General features: G+C 39.8%; 1 protein-coding gene across 1 annotated transcript in view; it reads left to right on the top strand.

The window, feature by feature from the left end:
* Positions 1–5907: 5907 nt before the first annotated feature.
* Positions 5908–27975, top strand: part of LOC149798262 (uncharacterized) — a 48314-nt gene continuing 26246 nt past the window's right edge. Inside the window, exon 1 of the mRNA XM_089963398.1 lies at positions 5908–6908. Within this exon, the coding sequence (XP_089819524.1) occupies positions 6611–6908 (298 nt within the window). The 5' untranslated portion in view covers positions 5908–6610. The remainder of the gene's footprint in view (positions 6909–27975) is intronic.

Here is a 27975-nt window from a genome sequence, read left to right as displayed (position 1 = left end):
GAGTTTGGAATAGATCTGAGGGGTATAACCACAACCAGACCTCTTCTTCACATCTCCACACTTCAGGAAATCTCAGAGGTTCTCTGCAGGCCAAAGCATCGCTTGGCAATGTTGAGGTTGGTCCATCACAATCTCCCTCGATACTGAAACCCCCTGGCCTCTGGTCTCTACCAAGAGTTACTGGTTACATTCCCTGAATTTGCCTTCAAAACCTCCCAAATTGGATACTGGTTAATGCCAGATTTGAGTATATCAGCTGGAGCCCAGTCATTCCTTTCCATGAAGACAATTGACGCCATGGAAGAGAATTGCCAGTTATTGATCACCATAGCTTATCATGTTGACCTCTTCTCAGTTACTTAATTCAGTATGTTGAGAGAGGCCTCAATGAATTCAGACATCTTACAAGGCATACTGGAAGGTGTGGCCATGACACCCAGACATGTGCTTTCTGATGCAATAGTGTTATTGATGGAATTTCTGCACATCCGCTGTGACATTACATTGGGCTCCTCAAAGGACATAACCTAGTAAAGATCTTGTAAGGGCTTCTCTATTGGAAGCTGAGACCCTCTTCAGGGAACTCCTCTCTATTGTAGTTTCTCAAGACTTGATGGATCACAAACACTCAACCTTCATAACTTCACCTAGCCCATTGCAATCAGCCAGAATGCAAATCTCCCACACAGTCCCATTCCAATCCACAACCTAAAAGTAAACCCCCATCTTGTCCATTGGGTTCATATTGCAAAAGGAGGAATTGTTCTCTCCTTCCTTTCCTGCCATGCATTTCTAACCCAAATGCTCCATAGGTATTTGCCTAGGCCTCTTTGTAGAAGCTTCATCAAGCATCATAGTTGATGGGTGGGTCCTTTCCATCGTGGACAAGGGGCTGCCAAGTCCAGTTTCATGAATATCATGAACCTCATTCTCTTTAATCAGTCCAATCTGGTGAAATTGAGGGAGGCCATGCACACTCGTTTTGCAGAAAGGGGCAGTTGCAAGAGTCCAAAACAATCAGTCCTCCTGCATTCTACTAATATTCCTGGTCACCGTGAAAAGCAGGAAAATATATATCATAATCTCTCCCCATTAAACCGTTGTTTTTTTTCTTTCTGGTGAAACATTTCAAGATGGAGACTTTTCCTCAATCCATAATGCAGTGCATCTGTTAAAAGAATGGGCCATTGGCCTTCATTGTGCCTTTTTGCAGATCACTATATTTCCTCCACATCAAAATTACTTCCATTTTTGCTTGGACCAGAATGTAAATTCCAGTTTCTTCCTTTTGGAATCTCTTCTGCATACATACTATTTACATGTGTCATGGGAGTAATAGTGTCTTACCTGCAACTGAGAATCCCAATTCTTCAGTACTTTGACAACTTTCTGATCCACAATGCTCAGAGTGAGTCTCTTACAATATCTGTTCCATTGTTGATCTCCGATAACTCAGTTGGGTCTTTTCTCAAACTTCATGAAGTCATGGCTCATTCCACCTCAGAATTTCATCAACATGCTAATGAACTTATTCATGAACCAAATCTTAGATTGAATCTTGACACTTCTCGAGGTGTTAAAGCACAAAAAACACATCATTGCTCGCATTTACCTATCCCTATTGGGACTCTTGAACACTTCTGCAGACTTGGTTTCCTTAGGATGTCTCTATGTGTGCCCTCTAACATTTCTACTTCTTGCAGTGTGGAAAACAGAGATTCTCAATCAGTTCTGATTACTTAAGACAATTATTTATCACTAACTATGCTGATGGATAAGTCAGAACATATTCCTGGCTGGTTTCTCCATGCATGCAACCAAATCCCCACTCATATAGTCAGCGCACCAGATTCCAGTTGGAGCACTCATTTTGAGCCTTTACTGATCAATGCCATCTCTGTCCACATGGGTTTGAGCCTTGGGCAGAACCAGTGTGGGTAGGTGAGAAAGCTTGTTAGTAGCTTCCTCTGGATTGGTGATTCTTACTTGGGATTCCCTGGGTCTTCATCCACAAGTTATACTGTTTCACCATGTATAGGTAATACATGTGTTAAAAACTGAAGTAAACCCACATCAACAACAACAAGGACTAATTTAGAGCCAGAGAGCATTATTCTCCATGGTTCATTGCACTTGAGATGATTTATCTTGCTATATCAACAATCTAGAACTTAAAGCTGTATTACTAGCTTGTGATGATGCATCAACAGAATAAAGGACCAATGTGACATGGCATCCACTGACAACACATCTGTTGCAGCATATTTACAACATCAAGGAAGCCAACATGCCTTTTTCTTTGTTTGGAGGTTTGAATCCTCCTTTGCTGTGTGCTACACTGCTTGTGAAAGGATATTTTTAAGGAAGTAGACAAAACAGTCCTCATGAAGCAGTTCTTAAACAGTCTTTAACAGAACTCAGGTTCTCACTATGGGGAAAACCTTTGGTGGATTTGTTTGCAACCTGGCTCAACAGCAGATTTCCTTGCACTGTCTCACCAGTACCAGATGTAGTGGGTGCATTCAGTTTTCAGTGAGATTGTCTATTCACATACACCTTCCCATTGTTTCAACTGCTACCTCAAGTTCTACAAAGAGCTTCCTCTGCACATATCATTCTCGTAGCTCCTCTGTAGCTCTAACGATCTTGTTTCGAGGATCTTCTAGACCTGTTGATAGTTGGTAGGAGGTATCTTCCGTCATAGCACAATGGCCCCCTTCTGCACAACAACCAACACATTCTCCACCTTCATGCTTGGCTCATCTCAGGTGATCTATCTGCCAGAACAACTTTTCGGATTGAGTTATCAGTTGCATCATTCAGGCCAGGAGAGCTTTCATATCCAGGGTCTTTGATGTCTGGCTGAGAACCTAATGTGATTGGTGCAGTAGGAAACATGTTAATCCTTGCTGTCCCACTGTAACTTTCTTTGCTGATTTCCTTTTGTTCCTTTTTGAAAACAATTCAGTATCACCTATCAAGGGCTATAGAGGTGCCATATCCAACACACTTGTACAGGCTCTCAGGTCTCAGAAGTGATTTGGATTTGCACCTTGCTAATCTTGTTAAGCATTTTGAGCTGCAGAGACATGTCTCTTTCTCATTTATGACCATTTGGAATCTACTGGTATCTTGTATTTTATGGTCCTTAACCAAATTTCTTATGAAACACTGAACAAAGCTTTGTTTCAGGACCTCATACTCAAGATTGTGTTCTTACTAGCTATGATGTCGGCAAGAAAATGCAGTGAGATTCATGCATTGGCTATTGACACAGTCTCCAACTTAATGGAAATTACAATTCCACTTCTCTCCCTTTTCAGCCTGGATGTTTAGCAAAAAAAAAGACCATTACCTTCAGTAGCTCCATAACCTATAATGGAGATTCTCAGTTGCAGCCCAATCTGTGCTGGAGATGATCAAGAAAGGCTTTTTTGCCCAGTTAGGGCACTGCATTTCTATCTAAATGTCACTGAAGGGTATGAAGGAATGGTAGGAAATGTCATTCCATTGCTGTTAAGGGCACAATTGATATTTTGGTCTCCATTCATAGTGGATTGTCACCATAATCAAAACAGCTCATCAGTCCCTTACTGACAGACCTCTCTTGCATAAAACTAAATGAACAAGACATTCAAGACATGCTGCCTTTTGGGCCTGTCTAAATCATTTTGGTGAACCCATACTAACTTCTTCCTCTGCTCATTAGCAAAACGAAGAGCAAGCATTTTTCTCTGGGACCTATAGTTGTAACACATTTGGTCCAGAGGGACACTAACACTGTGTAATGTGGATCTCTCCTTCAAATAGTGAGTACACTCCATTTTACTGTATTTTTGATCAGTTTAACACCTGAGACTACCCACCTGACACATTCTTCAGCACAATAGCAGTTGGTAAGTCATTGTAACATTTAATGTAGTTGGAGGGATATGCAAATTTTAATTATGCAATACTTATTGTCACTATTGCTGAATGCTCTCCTCCATGGCATAATATCTTCTGTGAAAAAGATGACTGTTCTGCATATGATCATTTGTGTATGTGTGATTTCGATTTTTAACTTAGCTTTAACAATTTTTCAGTCATCACTGCAATATCTGCATTGTCAGTTTATAGTGATGACAAGCACTGAGACATGCCACAACATCTGGCATCATGTCCGACCCATTCACATTTTCCTGACACCAGGCTGACAGACCTAACACTAACCTCTTAATGCTGAGCACCAAGTGAGGCAGCTGTTAGTATCATTTTTATTAGTCTTTGGTATGACTTGGCTGGGGTTAGAACCTACAACCTCCCACATCTGAGGCAGATTCTGTAACTACTTAGGCAACTGCATCAGTTTGTAGTCATGTGAGCTGCATGAGTGGACTGTGTCTTGTGGACAGTTCTCCTCTCTGGGGAAGGATTTATTCACTTCAAACAGATGAGGTTTTCTTAACATGAAAATGTTAAAGCTGCACAATAGCAGTGGGCGAATATTGCATAATTAAAAACAATACTAAATGCCCATCCCAAGAAAATTATATTTTAATCTAACTTACCATATATTCCCTTATTAACACCCCTGGGATGATGCGTTCATTTTTATTGGAGCACAATAATGAAAGCTAAAGTTGTTCTTTTGATGTACTCTTATACTGACCACATGTAATTCAGGGGGTCTTTCTGCCACTGAATTCAGTCATTGTAAATGTCAACACAGTTAAAATTATCATTCAATCAGCACATTTTCCCACTCAGCAGCTGGTTGAAATAGGACTGGTAAGTCTTGGAACTTGCTGCCCAGATGTTGCTTCATGTTTAACACTGCCTGTGACTTCAGCAGTAATTTACAGATATATACATTGTAACAGTGTGATAAATTGAGACTGCTACAGCATTATGGACTGAAGCAGATGGGTATTGAAAAGCACAGGTCTTACACTGCATCATTTAAATTAAAAAGTCATTAAGTTAACAGAATCAAAAGGCAGACAACATGACAGCAAGATATAAGATGTAGATAGAAAATGTGAAAATGGGATTTTGTTAAAATTGTTGTGGAATACTTAATTTTTGTGTTGCACTTATGGATTACAGAATGGTGATGATTCTTGATAAGTTTTAAATTTTCTGTTCTTAAAAAGGGGATGTGGCATTAATTAGGGAATATATGGTAACTGAACTGTATAATTCACACAATGAGCTTGAAATAATCACTTTTGAGCAAGAATTGCTCAAGCAAAGTAATGTTATGTCCAGATACTGTTAGGTCTCCATAGATGGGAACAACGTGAACATTTCTTGCACAGTCTTTTCCTTCATATCTCTGGGTTATATTTACACAAGCCAATAGTCAAATAAAAGGAATAAAGGTATGTATGATATTTTAATATAAGACTTTAGTATTATTAGTCCATCTGGCGACGTTGCTATTTTCCACTTATGAAGTATTACTGGTCCAGTTTCAGTCAGATCTGGTAAGAATATATCTAAAGGCATACTCTACTAAAATTGTGTTTTTGGTAGCTTCTGTAGCAACTAAATGGAATACCCATATTCAACTTCTTGTCAGGAATGACTCAGCCAGTTTTTGTCAAACTTCTTAAAAGCGTTTATCCGGAAGTTCTTTGTCCAGATATTGTCTTGGATGGCTGTAGCTTTCTTAGCATACAGTTGGAGTTCATAGTATGGTCCATCATCCATTGTGTATCATCCACTGAGCATAGCATCATGTGTAATGTATCTTCCATTCTTACCGCAAACACTGTTCAAAAGACCAGTTTTGTAGAAATAATACCAATCCATTAAATATGGCTGCTGCTACTAAACTACAAACTTGTAGCAAGTTGTTCTAAAAGTCTGCTTTACAGAATTTGATTAAATTTTTCAGAAAGCATCCTAGCTTGATGCTTATAGAAATTATTCCAGTCCACACTTTATTTGATGTCTGTTACTAAAAATGGAAAAACATTTACACAACTTTATCTATAAAAAAGAGACTAAAGGTGCCCTGGGTGGCCTAAAGTGCTCGCCATTGCCATTCACTGCCCACGTCTGTCCTTGTGGGTTTGATTTTTGTGTTCAGCCAATGCAAATATGCGAGAAAGCTGCCAGTAGCTTCCAGTGGTTCAGTGGATCTTACCAGGGTTTTCCCAGGTTTTTCCTCCACCACTTAAAACTGGCTGCCATATATAGCCTATCTTGCACTGAGAAATGGTCTTCAACCATTAAAACAATAAGAAACACTCAGTAGGATTATACACTGACATATAGTAATTTCAATATTTGACAAATAATGAAGGTGTGAAAACTGGAGAACACTTGAAACTACTGTTTTCATGACATGTGCTATGAATAGTGTTGTAAGAACTTTCTACCAAAAGCATTCTGCTGATCCAAATTTGTTTTCTAAATGCTTACATGGCTTTTAGACAGATGGCAACCAGGTGATCCATCTTTGACTTACTTAAGCCTCTTCTTTTGTTCATTAAATGGGTTTTGTCACAACATGTTGATTTCCTATTAAATTTCCATAGAAATATTTTGGACAATTATTTTCTAGTTGTTAAATGTGGTAGTAATTAGTAATTGTTATCTTTCAGATGATGGTACTGCAAGAATGCAAAGGATATGTCTATTGAAGCATTATGGTTTTGTTAGAAATGAACTTAACTGGCCAGACATAGTTTCAATAGCACATGATCTCCATGTTGATGGATACATCAAACAGCATGAAATGGAGCAGATAAAAGATGGATCACAGTCTAGGAGAAAAGCTATAGATACACTTCTCAAGATAGTCCTTAGGAACCAATCAACTGTGTCAGCATTCATGAAGATTCTGGAATCAAAGAGACGCTTGTTATACATAGCAGAAAGAATCAACAAGACAAACATATCTGTAGCAGAAATGGAGAGTAAGAAGCTAATATGTTTTTAGCTCACTGGCTGTTAGACCATGTGCTTGCTAATAGTAGGGCACTGTGTCTGTATATCAGTTGCTTGATGCAGGGCCCAAAATTAAAGCAAATTGGTAATTTGAGTTAAGTAAGTTTGCCAGTGGGTCACTAATCCCTTAAAATTCCATTGGATCAGTAAACATTTCTGCTGGTGGTTCTCATAGGTTAACATGATTTTTTAAAATTACCAACGTGGAAAATAGCTCTGCACTCTGTGCTTAATCATGAAATCATATCTAATAACTAAATGGGCATGGTTTACTGTTTATGACCCCAGCATGCATGCTTAGAAGAGGTTAAGAGAGAGAGGAACCAATTTATGTCATTATCTGCTGATAGTGTTTGATCACATGATTATACCCAGTCTTTTGACTGGCCCTACATGAAAACATCTCTAAATTTAGTTATCAGCTCAGGGGTTGGCAACCTATTTTACATAACTTGCCACTTTTTACCAGATTAATTACAAAATGAAAGAGTTTGTGCCACCAGTAAGAGTAACACTTAAAATCGAGATTTTTGGTTGCCCTTTACATGCCACACAAAATCTCTTTACATGCCACCTTGTGGCACATCCCGGCTGTACTTTTTCCATCGTATACTCTGGAAAAGCATGGAATACGATGGAAAAACATGGAAAACCCTGGAAAACGATGGAAACATGAAATATTCTGCAGAATTTAGCATGGAAACCCTGGACACTGTGCATGGAAAATGCTGGACATGCCTGGAAAATGCTGGACATTTTGGACTTTGAAATTTTTCAGCATGGAAAACCCTGGAAAACGATGGACATTTTGGACTCTGAATTTTTTTCAGCATGGAAAACCCTGGAAAAGCATGGACAGTTTAGACTTAGAATTTTTTGGATAAATTTCAGCATGGAAAACCCTGGAAAAGGATGGACAGTTTGGACTTAGAATTTTTTGGATAAATTTCAGCATGGAAAACCCTGGAAAAGAACTTAGTCAATTTTCAAGATTGGTACTAAGAATTATTTTTAATTACCTAAAGAAAGAGCAATCATGACTAAACTGCGCTGTAACACAGATTTTTGAACTTGAAACTAAACTATTATTTCAAACCTATGATAAATATATACTGAGAAATAGAGGACACAAGTCAAATAAACAAACTAAACCATACACACACACACACTTGACCCCTGCTTTAAAAAAAAAAAACACAAGTGTTGAAGTAGTACATCATTTATTGTATGTACCACATATGTAATTAAATGTTCATTATCAAAAGAACATCACTATACAAAAATGTTGGTGTAACACAAACTATACATGTATGAGAAGATATCCTGAAAAATTAGTTAAATCCTGACCAGAAAATATCTGGTGCATATAAAATCATAAATATGTCCAAATCTGTTCACCACATGAGCTTGACACTACAGTGTATAAGTATGAAATTCTGCTGTGCAATAGTGAGAGCCATTTTAGTCCTTTTCATGATGATTGGGGAGAACAGTACCATAAATGGCATTTCCAATTTCAACAACAATAATAGGTTCTCGAAGACACTCAATCCTATTTTTGATGACGAAAGGAAGTCTTCTTTCTTGTCAGAGCCAACTTCATTCCAAAGAGATGTTTGCTCATAATTATTAGTTTTGTACACCTGTACAGCCCCAAGTTTCACACATTTCTTCTTTATCGGAGTACAATTTTTCGCAGATCTCACAATAAAAATTGTATTTGAGATACTCCTTACTGAATTCACATTTTTCCTTCAAATCTTTGACAATTGTCAATCCTGTGTTTGCTGAAGGAAGATGCAACTGAATTAAGTCCAAAAAGTCACATATTTAGCATCTGACAAATTATGTCTTGTTGGCAAAGCCTCAAGGACAATAACATGTTCAGGCTTTGTGATTTCACTCCAATATCTTGTTATGGGGCTATGACATGAAGTGGGGGATCTGTGACATGGGATGGGTAAGACTGAGTTGCTTCATTCACCTCATGATATTGTTCATCGTCTGAACTTGATTAAAACTCTATACTTTCTTCTGAGTCAGATGAAAAACTCATGTCACTGTCACCATATCTAGTTGGTTCATCTGTTGACATTCTCATTATATTTGAAGAGTTAGTATTACGTACAGTCACCAATTTCATAATATCCAAGACCAACAGAACTGGATTCACCTAGATCAACAACACTGTAATGAGAAATACAAATTTTAGTGAACATGTATAATTCATATTAAAATCTTAACATTCAAACTTTATTGTTTTGTTGTGGGAATTGAATATGTACAGTTAATATTACACTGTTACAGTAGTTTAGTTCAACAAATCCAATGTTAATGCATGCATCATTTAAACATGGGTAATGCAAACATGATACACAATGAATGCATGTAAATGACAAGTAATTGATACATAATAATATACTCAATCATACAAAGTACATGTGATACAACATGCACTTCATAAATTTATGTGATGTTTGCAGAAAAACAACTTGAGTTTCATAACGTTTTAGGGCATCATAAGAAAAATGAAAGTAAAAATTATATTTAACATTTTGAATAATTAAAAACTGAAGCATGACAATGCATAACAATAAATTATTATATCTTGTTCTGCAAGAATCAATACTGATCAGATATTTCCTGGAATTTCTGTAATTGGCTGATTTGGTTAAATATGGTGTACATTGTGCATATATTGTGTATGGTGTGTTGGATAACCCATACAGAGTGAATGTTCTGTTCAAACACGTACATTGAATATTCTGTCTGTAAATACTGAATGATTTCACCATATACTCAGATTTTGTTGAACTCTGAAAATTCCACTTAGTGTTGTATAGTGAAATTTGTTTATTCCTTAAATTATTGATATGGTAATGAAACTGTGTTTAAGATATGAGCCACGTTAAGCTGTGAATGTACTAGGTAAGAACAAATGTATAAAGAATAATGCTTATCTTCACACAAATAAACAATGTTGTGGGAGACAGCTGCAGACATTATTTAAATTGTAAAAAAACTCTCTATTACTCCTGGAATTACCATTGTTTTCTCTTCCTCCAGTACATGGTACTTTTAGGAATGGACTTTGTGGAATTAACTTCAAACTGCTGATATATTTTGTCCTGAACGCCAGTACCTGTAATACACAAACAGCATTAAAACATTTACAGACTGTACAGTCAGACTGATTAAAACATTAACATATCATTCAAAAATCATCTTCATGGTAAAACTTGTGTACATTTTAATCTTGCTAAGATTCATGTGAAATTTTTTCAAAATTTCTTTTTCCAGGACTTAAGTTAAGCAGCAGAGGGGGTGGACAGACCGAAACAGTTTTATAAGTAACCCCTTTCAGGAAACTATTCCTCGATAGAGAGCTTATTTCGACGAAATAAACCCTTCTATTCAGATCATAGAATAAAAAAAAATGTCCCCAAAAATTCGGAGAGTCTCTCCTCGAGAAATTTTTCGAATTTCCAGGGGAAAATGCAATACATTTCCGCTGGCAACTTGGTTTACTTCAATAAATCTGAAACAGTTTCCGTGTCCGGGGTCGTCATTGAAAAAATCCAGGGTCGGTCCAGCCCCCCCCCCTCCGCTGCTGCTACGAGAAAACATTTTTATGTTAACCATACAATGTATCAAGTCCGATACGGTATCGTGTCCGCGGGTCGTGTAAATTTATTGTCACAAATCCGTGCTGGTTTCTTTGAGCGTGACTAAAGAAATTCTTAAACTTATTAATATCCATATCGCCGCTACACCAGGTTTGATGAATATTTCTCAGCGTATGAACATCAACTCCATTAAACACAGCAAGAAGATTACAGTTATCCCTGATTACTTTTGGTATTTGTGTGTAACGTTGAGTAACATAAATGACATCGGTGTTTTTATGACGACCCCGGGAAAATATTCTTGCAGGATTTTTTTGCTTGTCCAGCATCACGTCGTCGTACACTACTAGGTTATTTATTTCCCCGTCGAGGTCTTCAACGCTGGGAGCTTCTTCGATATCAGTGATAAATTCAACTACGTCGCCGTCTTCACTCAGCGCTTTTGCACTCTCATTAAAATCTTTTATAACATTATAGCATCGCTGATCATCTACAGAAGGTGCTACCAAATACAGCTTATCCCACTTCATCCACTTCATTATCATGTTCAACAGCAGTTGCGTTTTACCCGATCCTGACGGTCCTATGATGATCATTCTGATAGAGTTTGGTAGCACTGAATTATGCTTAACTGGCTCCTTTCTTCGCGTCGCAGAAAAGTCTGTAATTTCCATTTGTATATAAGGAATAATAATTATGGATTTATATTGTGTGAAGTGTAAGGCACGAACCCCTACAAACGACATAACAACCATTACAACAAAAAATAATAGACAAGCACTTTCTGGTAAGTGTGCGCGATGTGGCACAAAAAAATTTAGATTTCAAAAAAAAAGCGAGAATTTAGCGGAGGTGACATTGCAGCCAAACTTGGAAAGCTCCCCGGAACTCCCTGGGCAAAGTATCCCGGAGAAAAGCATCTCCCAGGATACAATTACTGCGGTCCAGGGACACGACTAGATATCAGACTTGATGAACAATCTAAACCAAAACCGGGAGAGTATCCGATAAACGCTATCGACGCAGCGTGTCACATACATGATGTTGCTTATCGAAGTAAAGATCTACAAGACAGGCATATCGCGGATGTGAAATTAATTCATGCACTAAGCGCCATAAAAAATAAATCATTTAAGGAGTCACTCGCTAATTGGTTAGTAAGATCAGCGATGAAATCTAAATTAGCATTAGGCGCTGGATAATTAATAACAATGGAAGCATTTCCAATGCAAGCGATTTATTATTCCCCAATCGGATACTGGAGAGGTAACTCAGCAATTAATAAACTCGCCAACGCGGCATCAGTAACACGCGAGGTTGCCAAAAAATGGCTGTCAAAACAAGCAATATGGCAAATCTACTTACCACCACCTCGACAAATCAACTTTGCACATTTTGATGTTAGTGTGCCCAATGAAGTTCATCAGGCTGACATACTATTCCTGCCTCATGATACTGTCCGTAGAAAAACATACAAATACGCGCTAACAGTAGTTGATGTTGCTAGTAGATACAAAGAAGCAGAACCGTTAGCGACTAAAACAGCCGCTGAAGTTGCCTCTGCGTTTAAACGAATTTATCAGCGAGGACCTCTAAACTGGCCACGATTATTACAAGTTGATCCTGGCAAGGAATTTCAGGGCGCGGTGTCATCACTGACAAAGCAGCATAACGTTGTTATACGACGAGGGCATACTGAAATTCATCGGGATCAGGCAATTGTTGAGCGATTTAATAGAACACTCGCTGAGAGATTATTCGGATACCAGTACGCGAGGGAATTCATTTACGATACGAGATCTCGTGAATGGGTTGCAAGACTGCCAAACGTGATAGCCGCACTGAATAATGAAATTACCAGAACAACAAACATGAGACCTGTAAATGCAATCACAAAAAAATATATACCCGTCGTCAGTGAACGCGGACATGTTTCAACGCAGCCACTGCTGGGTAATGTCACCGTTAGGTATTTATACGAACCAGGCGAACTAGAAGGAGGAAAAAAAAGAGCAACCGATCCCACATGGAGTGTTACTACACATAAGATATCCAGCATAACAAGATCAACTGGGAGAAACGCAATCTACAGATTAGATTCAACTGCTCCTCAGCGTGGATTCACACGCGAGCAACTTCAGGTGATTCCCACGGATACACAATTACCACCCCAATCACTAAAGTGATTCGCACTAAAGTGATTCGCACTAAAGTGATTCAATCATTTAAATAACTGCAGCAACCCCCCTGCGTCGGTTACACTCAAGACAGGTCAACATCACATTTTCACGTGTATGACCAAGGCTACTATCTATTCTATCTACGGTAAATTGTCTTGGGTCGTTTTTCGAATACTGCCACAGCAATAAACAATTACAACTCGCACAGTGATTATTCTGCTGTTGTTGTAATTGTATTACAAATTCAACATCCAAACTTTGTTTGGGATCAAACTCTCTACCATTTTTTTTGTCGCTCTGTTTGTAACCGGCTAATTTCTTTCTTATTGTATCATCAGCGATTGATCTGTTGATGTTGTCGTTGATAACATCATCTAATACAATTCTTTGTAACTGAGCTATCCTTCTTACTCTTGACACGGCTAAATAAACTAAATTTGACCACTCGATGCGATCATCAACAATCCAAACTGTTGTATCTGAAATAGTTAGTCCCTGCGAACTGTGGATGGTCATAGCGTATCCTAGCGTCCACGGGGATTTGCTCATTTTCAGTGCCTGTTCGACAGCATCAACATCAACGATAACAATATCATTCAATACTAAATTTTGTTTTTCCGGACCCGACGCAGTCAGGCGCCCTGGAATATCAACATCAATATTCTGCAATCGCGTATCAGCTGGTCTATAACACAACGGCACTCCCAACATGGGGAATTTCTTCTGATGTAACTGAAATAACCGCTGCTGAAGTGTGTCCCTGACTATCTTTCTACTTGCCACAATTAAATCACCTGGTTTCCACGTTTCCCAAAAGTCGCTCAGCGAAGTCTCTGGAATTATTTCACGCATTATCTCACACTGGACTTTATTGGTTTGTAGCCTGATCAGTGTCTTAAACTCTTTCAGCGTTTCATCGAGTGCTCTGTGATCGTTAGTTATTTCCTCATAATAATCTACAAAAGTTTTCAACCACGTGTGTGGAGATTCACCTGTAAATGGCGGTGGTTGACCATGATCGCCGCACATCACCACTGCGGTATTTTTCTTTAGCAACCAATCCAGAAACTGTTTTAATATATCTAACGGCACAGTGTCTATCTCATCCCAGATTATTTTCTCGGGAATATATTTCGTACCCATTCGTTCAGGTGTCCACGTGCCGCCGCTGTATTTAAAAAAACTGTGATACGTGCACGCGTTAACATCCCGTTGTCTCATCTCCCTGGCAAGTCTGTGTGTGTGGGAGTCAGCACGACCAGGTCAGAACCGCGAAATAATTCAATCGCGCGAGTTGTCTTACCAGAACCACCAGGCCCATTCAGATAAACTGTTTTGTGTCTTGTAACAGGATCGTGCACCGGCGGCGACAACGAAACCGTCGAAGACATTTCTGCGCTGCGATACTCATCCTCGATTACAACGTCAGCTGATTCACAATATCCTTGTAACATTTCATTCTTTATTCTCCACGAGCCCCACGATGAATCATCCGATATAACATTATCCAACAGCGCTGAGTGTTTTTTATCGATATAAAATGAATCCGTTGCAACTCTCACTGCGACAACAGGGAATCTATTAATCATCGACAACAAATTTATGGATACATAAGCGAGCATCGAAGATCTCAAATGTGTGTACTGAGATGATTCTCCGTCGATATAACTAAAAACAGTCCCTAGTTTTTCCCCGTTTGACAGAAACACATCTTCGCGGTTACAGAACATGTTGTTCGTGGCTGCATCAGCGACAACAAGATCCAATTCAGTCTTGTCCATGATTAATCGACTGTGATGTTGTTTATGATCATACGCTCCACCTTGAGTGAATTTCCCTATTATTCTTCGTCCTAGATCTTTTGCTGTGCTTTCGTCATTTCTGAGTTTGTTTTTAAGTACTTCAGGAGCTTTCTTGATGATAGCGTCGATAGAAGTTTCTGGATGTTCTCGTGACCAATCTTCGATGACTTCTTCTAACGTAACCGGCGTTGGAGTTGGCAACCAAACTTCGGTTTGACGACAATAACATATAATCGCTTCGCTGACCGTCAGCGACAACAGTATTCGACTGTCAAGCATGTATCGCAATAACACTATCGGGGCCCATCGCTTCTCAACGAAATGTCTACCAAACCAAACATAACACACAGGATGTAAATCCTTAGCGAATTTAAACGACGACACACAAGCAAATCCGGTCAAGTCAAAATCAGGCAATGGTCCGTTTACAGCAACTCTTGTCATCGAGTTTGTAACGTGGCCAAACCGTTTAAAATATTCGCTGCATTCTCCACGCCCAAGGAAACTTCCTGGATAACACGCCGTCATGTCCACGGATATCATACCGCGGTGATCATATCGAGTATTCCACAAACCGCCGTGTCCGTATTCAACACAGCTCTGTTGGATATCCACAAGAAAACTTTTCGGAGTTGGTCTCCATGAATTTCGTTCCCGGGCTACATGTGCGGCAACACCCGGGACAGTAAAACAGTGTGTCAGTAACGTATCAGTGTTGCCCGCATGATATTTTTCTGCGAGTTTTTTCATTTCGTGCTGTAACGCCGTTGTTCTGTATATTTCCCCGTCGGGTCTCACAAACTGATCATATTCTCCATCTTCGATACTTCTGAATAACCACACAGACACCGGATCGGTTTTACTTATCTGATAAATAAAATCAAACATACCCGTGGAACCGTTAGCGGTTCCCATGCTTGCATTTCCCTTGCTCGGCAATTCCGGATAATACTTCACAACACGGTCTCGCGGGAATATCCTAACCGAGTCAGTCCAGGCGTGACTGTTATGATCGATAATAGTTATTGGTGTTCCACGGGAATTGTATTTACACTCATACAATACCTCACCGGTTAACGATGAAACCGTTATAGGAAATTTTAGTAATCGCTCCAGCGTAGCAACATCATTTATTGACGCTCCTTTATCCGCTACTCGTGTCGCCCACGCTGTTATTTTAGTTTGTCTTAACGGTGTTAGGCCGTTTCCTCGCATTGCATTTTTAAAATGTTCCATTACTCGCTCAGCTACACAATTCATCCTTGACTCTGTCAACGGCGACACCTTCATCGGTTTGAGTTTATCAACGCTTGGTTTCTTCATCGGATAAATTCCATAAATGACTGCGGTCACAGGATACGCTCTGGCATAATATGGTATATCAATCCCAACAAGTACTCCCGGTTTTGAGTCTTTACTTAACAGAACGGTTTTTCCACGAACCCGGGCATCAAGAACAGGGTCTAGTTTGTCTCTGATAATCCACTTTCCGTCGTCGACGTTAACAATAAATTTTATCTGTACGAAATATCTTCTATCGTCGAGATACCCAATTATGTTACGCGCGATTGTATCGTTCATGGTAGCATCAATGATACGCGCGCGAGCGTTTCCAAGGATAATTTTATACGAAGACCACGTGTGTGCGGCACCATCACGACGAAACTCTTCTTTGGCACTCTTGATAACACCAATTACCGTTGCTAACTCTCTTCGTCGTGGATCAGCGGTTAACCGGTCAAGATCGAATCGAGAACCTGATACGGGTTTTATTCTGGATAGTCTTTGATCCTCCATATTATAATTAAGACAAATATTTAAATAGACACAAATATTATATATAATGAACCGATGCAAGTGGATTAAACTAAATTCATCAGCGCCGTGTAGCAAACCATGCAGACACGAATACTGTGGACAACATGCTCAACAGGTCCGCGGGGGGAGTCTAGGACCGATACCGTGTATCAGATGCGGCATTGGAGTACGAGGAAAAACGCAATTATGTTCAGCGTGTGGTGGAAAACGCTATCGAGAACTAAAACGGTATTATGATAAAAAAAATCCAGACTGTGATAACTCTCTCTCGGAGCGTGTAACGCTCTCGGAGCGTGATTACATAAATAAGTTTTCAGACAAATTATGAATTAGACAAATGATTTGCTTATAGTATAATGAATCAAGAATTCGTCCCACATCCAACTATTCCAAATTATGAGGCAAACCGAGATGGCATAGTGAGACACTGCACGCGAAGACGACCAGTTGGTGGAGTTGATAATGGTGGTTATTCAAGATTTACTGCCACGTGCGGAAAGAGATATTTATGTCATCGTTTTATTTACGAATGTTTCTTTGGAGTGATCCCTAAGGGTTTTGTCATTGATCACATTAACGGTAACATACTTGATAACTCTATAAACAATCTTCGCGTGGTCACTCAGAGCAAGAACTGCCTACTGGGTAACACAGGGCGTTGTAAAACAGTTGCAAGAAGAGCTATTAAATCTGTAAACGCAATTACAGGTGAAGAAATTGTATTCCAGTCAATAAACGCCGCCGGTAGGTATTTCGGTATTTGTCCACCTGCTGTACAGCATGTCGCAGATGGGATCTACAAAACAGCATTTTCCAAGAAGCTCAAACAGAAGATTTCATTCTGTTATATAACTCATATCGTTGACACAAACGACGATAACTCCTCCGAGAGTGTGTAACGCTTTGCAGAGTTGTCGTTGCTGGTCAGAGGATTTGCTCCCCCTAAGAAAGCCACCTTGATAAAATATTTTATCGAGTTCATAACATGTAATCATTTATTTACCGTAGAATATATATTTTTTTACAAACAATATCCTCGTTTTACTGAATATATCCGACTGTTTTGCTCTTCTGTGCTTGTTATATGACCGCGCTCGAGAAAACATACAATTAAAATATTTTAAACAAGTCCCGCCCACTGCTAGAGCGAATTTCCAACTCGCAAGTAACAGTTGGGTTATATACGAAATCGCTCCCTAAGACCTTTGGGTCGATCGAAAGTCAGCACGCGCAAGCAAAACCATAAATTTAATCCGCCAATGGCGGGTGTCTTTTGTGCACCATCCAATGGTCGATTAAATTTATGGTTTTGCTCTGACCGTAGAAAATGACCCACCTGTGTATGTTTGTGTCGTCATAGGATAAGGTCTTAGGATAAGTTAGGATAAGATTACATGTTTATTGTGCCTTTACTTGCTGTCATACTCGAATCAGAGGTAAAGGTTGTCTGTTCTGTACCGTCTCTTAGGATAAGATTACATGTTCATTGTACCTTTGCTTGCTGTGATACTCGAATCAGAGGTAAAGGTTGTTTGTGTTGTCAAATAAATGTTTGCCGGGCCTGCTAGAGAACTCGATCCTAGAAGCCAGGGCTGTCTCGTCTTGTAAATAAATGTGCCTCTGAGTCACTTGGCAGTCAGAGGGGTCCGTCCTTAGGATAAGTTACGTGTTATATGTTTGTCCTTGTCAATTCACTAAACACGTCCTCTTGAGCCTATAGAACGTTATTTGACGATCTAGAGGCTCTTGCAGGGGATAAAGTGTTTCGTGTTACATGTTGTATTGTCATGTCGGAAGCAGTCCTCGTGGGGTTCTAGAACGTTATTTGACGATCTAGGCCCTTGCAGGGATAAATGTTTCCGACTGTCTCGTTTTGTTTTGGCGATGTTAGCATCGCTCATGCAAAGTGTTTCTATTAAAAATATAAAAATATATAATAATATGAATCACGAAAATATAAATACCATACTTGTTGAAATTAAAGAATTACAACAGCGAGGTTTTAATATTTTACTAGACACTGAAACAATTATGTCAGATTTTGAATCCTTGAATGAGCTATCACGCTTGGGGAAGAACAATCTCCCTGCTCGTTATAGGTTCATTAAGGGTTTGCAAGATCGTGTTTACAGATCACTTGCTATGATAACTGAAAATCAGGTATCTGAATTTATTCCACTGTGCCGTGCAGTTGAGAAGATTCGTCTTGGATTGTCACAAGAGTATGAGACTCGAAAATTAATTAACACCAGGGTGAGACGGTTAAAAGGTTATATAAAGAATCTAGACACGGAAATGCCTTGCATTTCTGACAAAAATACTAGTGTTTCTGACTACGAGGCCGACAAGGAAGTATAAACCGCATAGCGTGTGACTCACAGCACAAAGTGAAAGTAGAACCTGAGAACGCTAGCGCGCCCCCCGCTTGGAGTGTAAAGCACATTTCCACGGGTAAAAAAAAAAGTGTATTATTTTTTTTTGCCTTGGAAATGTAAAGCACATTTCCGAAGGGGCGCTTTCAGATTTTCAGGATTTGCTCGAGCGTTTCAACATCAATACAGGAATGAGAATAGTTCATAATCTGTTCTCGTTGACACCAAACTATGATCATATGATTTTGCTGTAGCTCTGTTAATTGTGACGGAGTTAACAAGAAGTCTTCGTCACCATACACGTCAATAACTATTTTAACGGGGAAATACTGTTCTGGGAATGTCTGTATTTGAAATGCGGTTTTTATTGCCTCGTAAAGAATTTGCTTATCATGAATATGAACTCGTGCATGAATGTACTCGGGTTGATACATTATACACAACCGTTTTTTTTTAAATGCGTGCTAGCACTTTCAACGATAACTTATGCTGGTTTTGATAGGGTATTTGCACGATAAAATGACGAAAATGGATCAGTGCAGAAAAAAAAACTATTATAAATATTATGGATCCCTTGACTTAGGACTTCACCAGTAAGTTTATACTAACAGTCTCGTCACGCAGGTCCAACAAATTCCCCCTCTGGTCGGTGAGTTTGAAATTTATCGTTGACAACCACGTGTTATGACACCGTAGATAGACCGGATTGATTGGTTCTTGCACAATCAGAAAACCAGGGGGGTCTTTTGGTGTGAACGTATACAGGATAAACCCCTGTTGGGCCGTAGTATTATCTGATGCGCTGTAGCTACCGTCGATGACGTCACATACAAGATTGACCGCGATAACATATGTGATATTTACGATTCCCGGTGAGATGTGTCTGCCATCGGATGCTGTACTGTTGTCGTGCTTGAGAATAACAGGTTGTGGTTTTATTCGTTCGTACGCGGCAAGAATATCTTCGAAAGATTGATCGATGAGATCAGAGACCGATTTTCTCAGCGTGTGCGCGTTATATTCAGGAAGTTTAAAATCTGGAATATCCTTCACCGGAATACCAAATCTGGCTGCAAACTCCGATCTTTTTTGGTTTCCATAATCATCTTTGTAATCCAGTAGATTCTGAATTATTTTTTGATTTATAATTTCCATAGCAGATGCGAGTTTGTTTAGTTTTTCTATGGCTGTGATAATTTTATTGCGCGAACTTGTTAAATCAGAAATATAATCTTGAAAATATACTCGCAGGAGTTCTAGCTGTTGTTTATGTGCTTGTTTGATCGGAATAAAATAACGAGTTCCTATATCTTCTGGAAGGTAAAGATGGTATTCCCCCCCCCCCCTGAAAGCTGCCTCTATTATTTCCAAGGGGTTACTATCTGATTTTGTAAACCAGGCTTCTCCTGATTGTAATTGATCTGAAAATAATAAATAATTGCCGTACACGAGGTCGTGTAGTTCTTCCTTATCGGTCATAAAATCCGACTTCAGTGGCAGTTCCGGACCCGGTTCGACCTCGGGTCGTTCTCGTGGCCATCCTAATACGGCCCTGATTGAGCTGTTATAAATATCCACGGCGTATCCCGGTGTTGAGATTTCAATGACCGCAGACAGCGTTGGTTCGTGCGCGGTCACAGATATTTTGGCTTCCTTGCCGGTGATTCGTTTTATTTGGCGTTGTATCTCATTGTTGATTTCTTCGATCTGATAACTCCCAGTGGGTAGCGTAATTGTATCCCATTCAAGTTCACCCTGTTCCCGGTCCGCGCTGGGTTTCCCGAACACGAACGAATTATTCGGCTGCAGATCACCAAATGATGCCGACCTGATATTGGGCCAGCTGTGATACACGCTGAGCTTTGCCAACGCGATTTCGTTCACACGAATTGGAGTTCGAAAATTAATACCAAATTGTGGTGTCGTCGAGGACACTGAGATCATTGTGGTCCTTACCGGTGTTGTGTTTGTGACTATTTGTTGAAGCAGTTCTATTGACATTATTTATTTGTTTAGTTTTCAAATAGTCATTGTACGCATCTGACATTAGTTTGAATTCAGAATCTGATATCGACGCGGCGTCGCTACTTTGCACGTCTAACGATGATGATATCAGCGATGATAATTTCTGATATGCGGTCGTGGCTGTATTTAATTTTGTCGTGTAATCGTGTAATTTTGTGACCGCGCACGAGGATATTTTTTTTGCTATGATGCCAAAAACTCCTGCCGCGGTAGTGGTCGTACAAACAGAGATCGTGGCCGCGACTGCAATTACCGGAGTGACCGCTGATAGTATTACTCCCGCGGATGCAACAACGGCAGATACTGAATAAACCATAATATCTAACACTGTTATGCGTCTGCGGTATTTTTTTACCTTTTGACTGGCTACTTCGATGACAGTTTTTAACTCAGATTGCCACTCACGGACTTGATTATATCGATATTGTTGAGCATCTGGAAATCCTTCGAATTTCAACGTTGACATTATTTAAAATCGCTGGAGATTTTCAATTACGCGGTAATCAATTGAGGCGTTGCAGCGACGAATTCCAAACAAAACCAGTAAGATGTTGCTGTTAAACTATCGTCTTCGGCTTCAAGCATAAATGTTTCCTCGGTTCCGCTGTTTAGTATTACGGTTACAACCCCGGAATATATATCGGTGGAATGTCTCCAAGGATATGTTGTGAAGATTTCAAATTTAGCGGCTGAAAACACAGACAACCTGTAAACACCGGTGGCTGTTGCTGTATATTTGATAGTGTTATTTTGTCGTGACCACGTTGCGAATCCCGATGATACCGTGAATACGATGTTGGTGATATGCCCCGGAGTAACTCCAGCGGGGACCTTAATCAGACTGGTTTTGTTAACGATATCAGGAATACCCGATACGATATCCTGCTGTGTTTGTTTGATCGTGTTAATGTCGGTCTTGATTTCAGCGAGTTTCACATCGACGACTGGAGGAGTCCCAAAGAACTTATTCACGGTATCATCAGTTTTTGTGAAGTTTCTTCGAAGTCTTGTAAACGCGCCCACGTGAACATCATATTCTGCACGCAGCGTATTTAGTTTACCGTTGATGGCGCTATCGCTTGTGTCCACGTATTGTTTGTTTGACGCATCCTGGTCGGATTCGGGATTCGCTAACGCGGTTATTTTGTTGCCGCTCATGCTGAGTTCGCCGGTCATTACGTCGCCGGATTTTGTTACTTTGTCGCTGACTAGGCCAGCAACGAGTTGGTACTGCGCGTCGACGTATTGTTTGTTTGCTGCATCTTCGGGACCTTCCGGATTTTTTAGAACGGTTATTTTGTTGCCGCTCATGCTGAGTTCGCCTGTCATCGTGTCACCGGCTTTTTTCACGCACTTGTCAACACCTTTATCAATACTGTCTTTGATGCTTGCGATTGATATATTCGAGTCCTTGATCCGGCCACCATCACTAAATGCAACGAAGTTATCCTTGGTAGCTCCAAGAATTCTGCGAATTATATCATTCCACTTAATGTTGCTCGTTCTTAGTTTTCCTTGCCTGTCTTGAAAAATAGCAACTTCATCTGGGTCAATTCCCGCTAAATTCAAAAGATTATCGACGTCATCTCGGGTCGCATATTTTGAGAGATCAACATCTGTGCTTGGTTTTACTTTTCCTGTGAAAGGTCTTCCGTAAATATCTACCATTATTTGTTATTGCTGTTTTTCAAATGCTAGCATTTCTCGATGCGGTATACTCGTGAACGACCTTATGAGGTGGTTTCCCAGATTTTGTTATTGCATCAAGAACGTTCAATACTTCGCGACCACAAATGGGCGGATCAACTAATGTTTGTGTTGGTAACGCCGACTGCCACACTGGAACATTAGAAAATCTGCTGACATACTTGAGAAACTCAACTGGCGGTGCTAAACCGTACGAATCGAAATAAATAATTCCGCGTGGATCGATCGCGTAAGCAACCCAGTGAGTTCCAGGACCGTCTTTGTTGTCGAGATTGATAATGCCAGTTTCTGGATTATTCGGTTGTTGCGGTAATTGATCTCGCATAAATACTCCTCTGAAATGTTTTATGCGCAATTTTTTAACAGCATCGAGTAAATCAAAATTGCTCATCGGGGACACTTTGTGGTTCCGTGCTAGAGATTTTTTGGATACCAGGATGCGGGAGTTCCCGGTAGTCTTAGACCTGATCCGGTCGCGGATTTGCCCTTTTTTTTGTACCCGTGTCCGGTTGCCTTCTTTAGTGCCATTCCAGCTGCGGTTCCAACTGCACCGAGTGCTGCGGCTTTTGCTACGGCTGGTGCTGCCGCGGCAATCAACGCCGGTATTGCTGCGAGAAGAGGAAATATTCCACCGGTTTTAGTCATGTCCTTGATAGCTGCAGCAGAGAAATCAAGTCGGACACCGGTTTTTGCTGTTAGTGCCTTATTAAAATGTTTAATCTGAGTATTAGTCAACGACAGCTTGTTTGGACCACCAGTAATCTGATCTCGTTTTAGTGTTATTGATGTCCCGCACGTGCTTGCGTTCTTCGATTGCAATTTCTTTGTCTGACCGGAAGTCAAGGTGACATTAACATGACTGTATGACATTATATTTCAGAATTTAATCTAATTGTTACATGTTTTCTACTGGAGCGTCAATAACTCTCATTCGTCCGCCAACACCTTCAAGCAGCATTGCTTTATCGGAGAGTATAACCGCGACAGCTCTAAAACCAGCAGGCGGGCCGGCGGGAAACCTACCAACGTTAGCCCGAAAGTGTATATCAACGACAGATTGTTTGGTTAGATCCAAATGTTCCAGCGAAAAGTAATAAATCGGATACAGCGTTGTAAAATCCAGTTGTGATATCTGCAACCCGGTATCAATATTTTGATCACGTCCCATAAATGTCATCAAACGATGATACGCACGAGCAACTTGATTATTTTCAAAATCTATCACTATATCTTCGGATGGTTCTTGATGTCCGTTTATTCGCAGCGAAACTTCAGAGACAGCAAGTTGGTCAAATATCATATGAGAACGTTCCTGTGAATTTAATCTCGCATTAGCCTGAAGTGCTACGAAAATATGTCGCGGTGCTGATACTCCCTGCTGTGATGCTATATGCCAAGTAAATTGTCCACCACCAGCACCTTGAATAGAATCTGTTGTTGTTGTCAACCACGATATCAGTGATTTGCCACCTGCATCCATAAAAGAAAGTAATCGTTGCTCTTCAGCGAGCGACGGAGACATCACTGGCATCCACAGTGCAAGTTTGGATAATATTACTTTACCGGCAGCAACACCGGCGGCATGCCAAATAGCGTCATTGTCGTCACCCTTTCGTTGAAGTACAACCGTATGATTGACTCCATAAATGACCTTTCTGACATTTCTGCAGAATCCAAAGATGTGAGATAGTGGAATTGCGCATGAAAATTTTCTCGCGTTGTCTTTTAACATTAATTTACGCGTAGCAAAACCAAGATTGTAATTAAGATTTGGCGCCGAGACAGCTGTGATTGCTGCTGGGTTGTTTTCACTACCTGCCACCTTAACATCATTTCCTGCAAAAGAGACCTGTGTTAATGAATATCCAATAGTAGATCTATGATCCGGATGATCAGAATTATCCTTGGCGAACATCATAGTCGGACCAGCCGATCTAGTGTAATCATCTGAGTATCGTGCTAATCCCAGGATTGTTGTGGCAACGTCGACGTTATCCTGAATTGTTTCAATTTCTCTCCCGTCAATGCTATATGAAGCACTTTTGAACAGCGCCATGATACCGTTATTAACAAAACCAACTTGATCAAGAGCTGCGTATTCTGTATTAGCGTCAACATTAGTTACAAGTTTACCCGTAACTTCAAGAAATGCTTCAGCGGGCAGGAAATATCTACTTGTATCCTGGACTCGTAATTCAATTCGTCCGCGTTGATTAGGTACTGTTGCCTCATAAGAATAATACTGATAATCGCGCACGGACTCATCTTTTAGTGTTGGTGCATCCATGTCGAACGCTGGATCAGATATAGGTTTAAACATTTTATATAAAATTATTGTCTTCTAAAACGAAATCCGCTTCCTGATATCAGGCTTGTATTTATTTGTTCGGGTGTTTGGGTTACAAGCTCTGCAAGTTTTTGATTGGCAGCCTGATTTATTACTTTACTGACGTCCGCGGGCATAAGTTCAGTACTGGCCAGTTTCACCGGTGGTGGTTTTTTTAATCTACGAGTTAACCGTAACAGTCTATCCTTGATTGACGCGAATGCCTTCCCGGCGAGATCACCAACAGATCCAAGGGCTTTATCCTTGACAACATCAATAGCTTTCATCGACAATTGTTTTGCAATCGGTAACATCTTAGGGGCTATTCTTGAAAACAAACCAGTAACTGTATCACCGAGACCATCTCCGTAGGTTGCTCTGTAGACTGGTAATCGCGAGTTCACTACGCGGACTGGTAACACACTAGCGTGTCTAGGTTGAGAATTGTGCACGATCATTTTATTTAATTATTGTTTCTCTAACTAAATTTGCTAGTCGCTGTAGTAACCATCCGCGAGTTCATCAATGAGCCCCCGGTAGATGCCGATATCCATAATGCCACGCTGAAATAGTCTCTGACAGATATCTGCGGCTTCATTTATAATTTCCCGAGAGTTGTTTCCGGCACGTCTTCCTCCGATGAGAACTTCCAACCGTGATACGTCATTGACGATATTGTCAGGACAAGCAATAAAACCGGATCCTAAACCCTTTCCTGTCGTCGTTGGTGGCACAATTCTTGGGGATAAAATGTCTTCCGGCAAACTTTCAGGAGACGTTGTTAGGTCAATTATCGGCGACCTAGTTTGTTTGGATTTTTGGACCCGTGGACTTCCTTCAAATGCAGCCTCGTATTCACTTAACGGAGTTATGTCAGGATCTATTGCTCTTCGCCGTGAAGGATATTGTTGTCGTTGTGTGTGTTGCAACGGTGATTTTTCTTCTTGAGGTTGCGATGGTGGAATTTCAAGTTTACGTATAGCATTTACAAGTCTATCATACTTTGTATCATCTCTGTTGATTTGTGTTTTATTTTCGCGTATACGATACGAATATTTGATAAAATTATCATCTGTCACAGCACCGTATTTTGGTTTTAAAGACACATCTCTTTGAATCAATCCTAACAGTATTGTCTCAGGTAATTTCTCTTCTGGTACACTTTTAAGAAGTTTAATATAATCCGGCGTAAATCTTTCGGCGGGGTCAGTAATTCTCTGTGTTGCTCGCTTACCAACAGGTACTGACACAATAACTTCCTCATCAGGCGGGGGTTTAAGTCCAGCTGAAATATCCTGTAAAATTTTCCTTTGCTCTATTAAAGCCTCTTTGGTAACAGCTGCGGATTTTTCAGTAGCTTTGGTTACGGGTTTAAATAATTCCTCCGCGGATTCTGCAAAGCCTTCCCGTGCTTGCTGTCTTAGTTGTAATTTTTGTCTGACACTATCACGGACAGGAAGAAATTTCTGAATTGCTTCGAGACGTTCTCGAGCTAATCTAGTAGTAAGTGCTTCTCCGATATTTGCCATTATTTATTTATCAATGATTTAATTCCGTTAACATAAAAATGTTTTCTCGTAGCAGCAGCGGAGGGGGGGGGGGGGCTGGACCGACCCTGGATTTTTTCAATGACGACCCCGGACACGGAAACTGTTTCAGATTTATTGAAGTAAACCAAGTTGCCAGCGGAAATGTATTGCATTTTCCCCTGGAAATTCGAAAAATTTCTCGAGGAGAGACTCTCCGAATTTTTGGGGACATTTTTTTTTATTCTATGATCTGAATAGAAGGGTTTATTTCGTCGAAATAAGCTCTCTATCGAGGAATAGTTTCCTGAAAGGGGTTACTTATAAAACTGTTTCGGTCTGTCCACCCCCTCTGCTGCTAGTTACTTAAGTTATGATTTTACTTATATATGTAGCAGTCTGAAAATTTAGCAGTAACCTAAAGACCTCTTTGGACTAGATCTACAAATACTCAAAAAATTCACAACTTTATCATAATGCCAGAGCAGTCCCTGTTTGGGCTTACATGTATCACTGGAGTTAACATTTCCAAGACTGACAATTACAAGGTTATGGCTGTTAAAATAAAATTGCACAAATTAGGTTGCTTTGAAAGTTATATATATATATATATATATATATATATATATATATATATATATATATATATATATATATATATATTGAAAAACAAAAATACCTACTCTAATTTTAAAACTGGTGCAAAAGGAAACTTGTTTTTGACCTTGTATATCTTTTCACATTTACTGAAATACTTGCTTACAATTTAATTACCAGCCATACATATATAGTGTTGGGCGGTTAATCATATAGTCAGTTTATACTTGGGCAAACGAGATAAAGTCGAGACTCCGTTTATTTTATACTCACCTATAATATTTGGGTGTCCAATTTGTGTTGTCTTTCCATTTGTGTTCCACACCTCGACACGATATTGCCTCTTGGTCGTAAACTTTGTCTTCTAAAACCACTTTACTGTAAACCAATCATTCCCCAACATATCCAAATCACGGCGTTGGTATCCGATGTATACATATTAACTCTTTAGATAAATCATAAGTCAAAAGAGAACAAAATGTCTGATTTTTCTGTCAAGTATTCGCCTTCATGTATCGGAGTCACGTTTTTGTCACGCAGAAATAGCCGAGGTTGTTCCGTATGATGATGGTTGAGGAAGCTGACTATGATGGGATATAAAATTATGAACTTATTTTTTTTTTAACCAGTTACTACATTGAAAAAGCCGGCATATTTCGATTTCATGCGTTAGAACCAAATTTTCTGTAAAAAGAAAAATAAAAAAGAAAAAATAAAACCCTTTCTGTAAATTTTGGTTCCAAATTGGGCACCGTAAAACGCGTTGGATAACCAGTCTAGAATTTAGGCGCAATTTTCGATTGGAGTGTCATTGAAATTATATAATATAAAATATCCCAGGATTTTAAGATGACCACTGAACCAGAAATATCCCTGGTTATATGGGTGAATGATCGTCCCATTCAGGGAGGCATAATCTGTATGGCTGATGTACACTCGCCACGAAAAGAAATGAAGGAATATCGCACGGGAGAGAAAGTGACGGCAGTTTGTCGTGGATTCAAGGGATACCATGAGTGTATTATTGCGAAAATTGCAGGTAAGTCATTACTCAGTC

Source organism: Sinohyriopsis cumingii, chromosome 6 (genome assembly GCF_028554795.1).
Source record: "Sinohyriopsis cumingii isolate HCF-2022 chromosome 6, ASM2855479v2, whole genome shotgun sequence".
In the NCBI taxonomy this organism is placed as follows: domain Eukaryota; kingdom Metazoa; phylum Mollusca; class Bivalvia; order Unionida; family Unionidae; genus Sinohyriopsis; species Sinohyriopsis cumingii.
The sequence above is the reverse complement of the archived record's forward strand: the minus strand, read 5'-3'. Positions and strand labels throughout refer to the sequence as shown.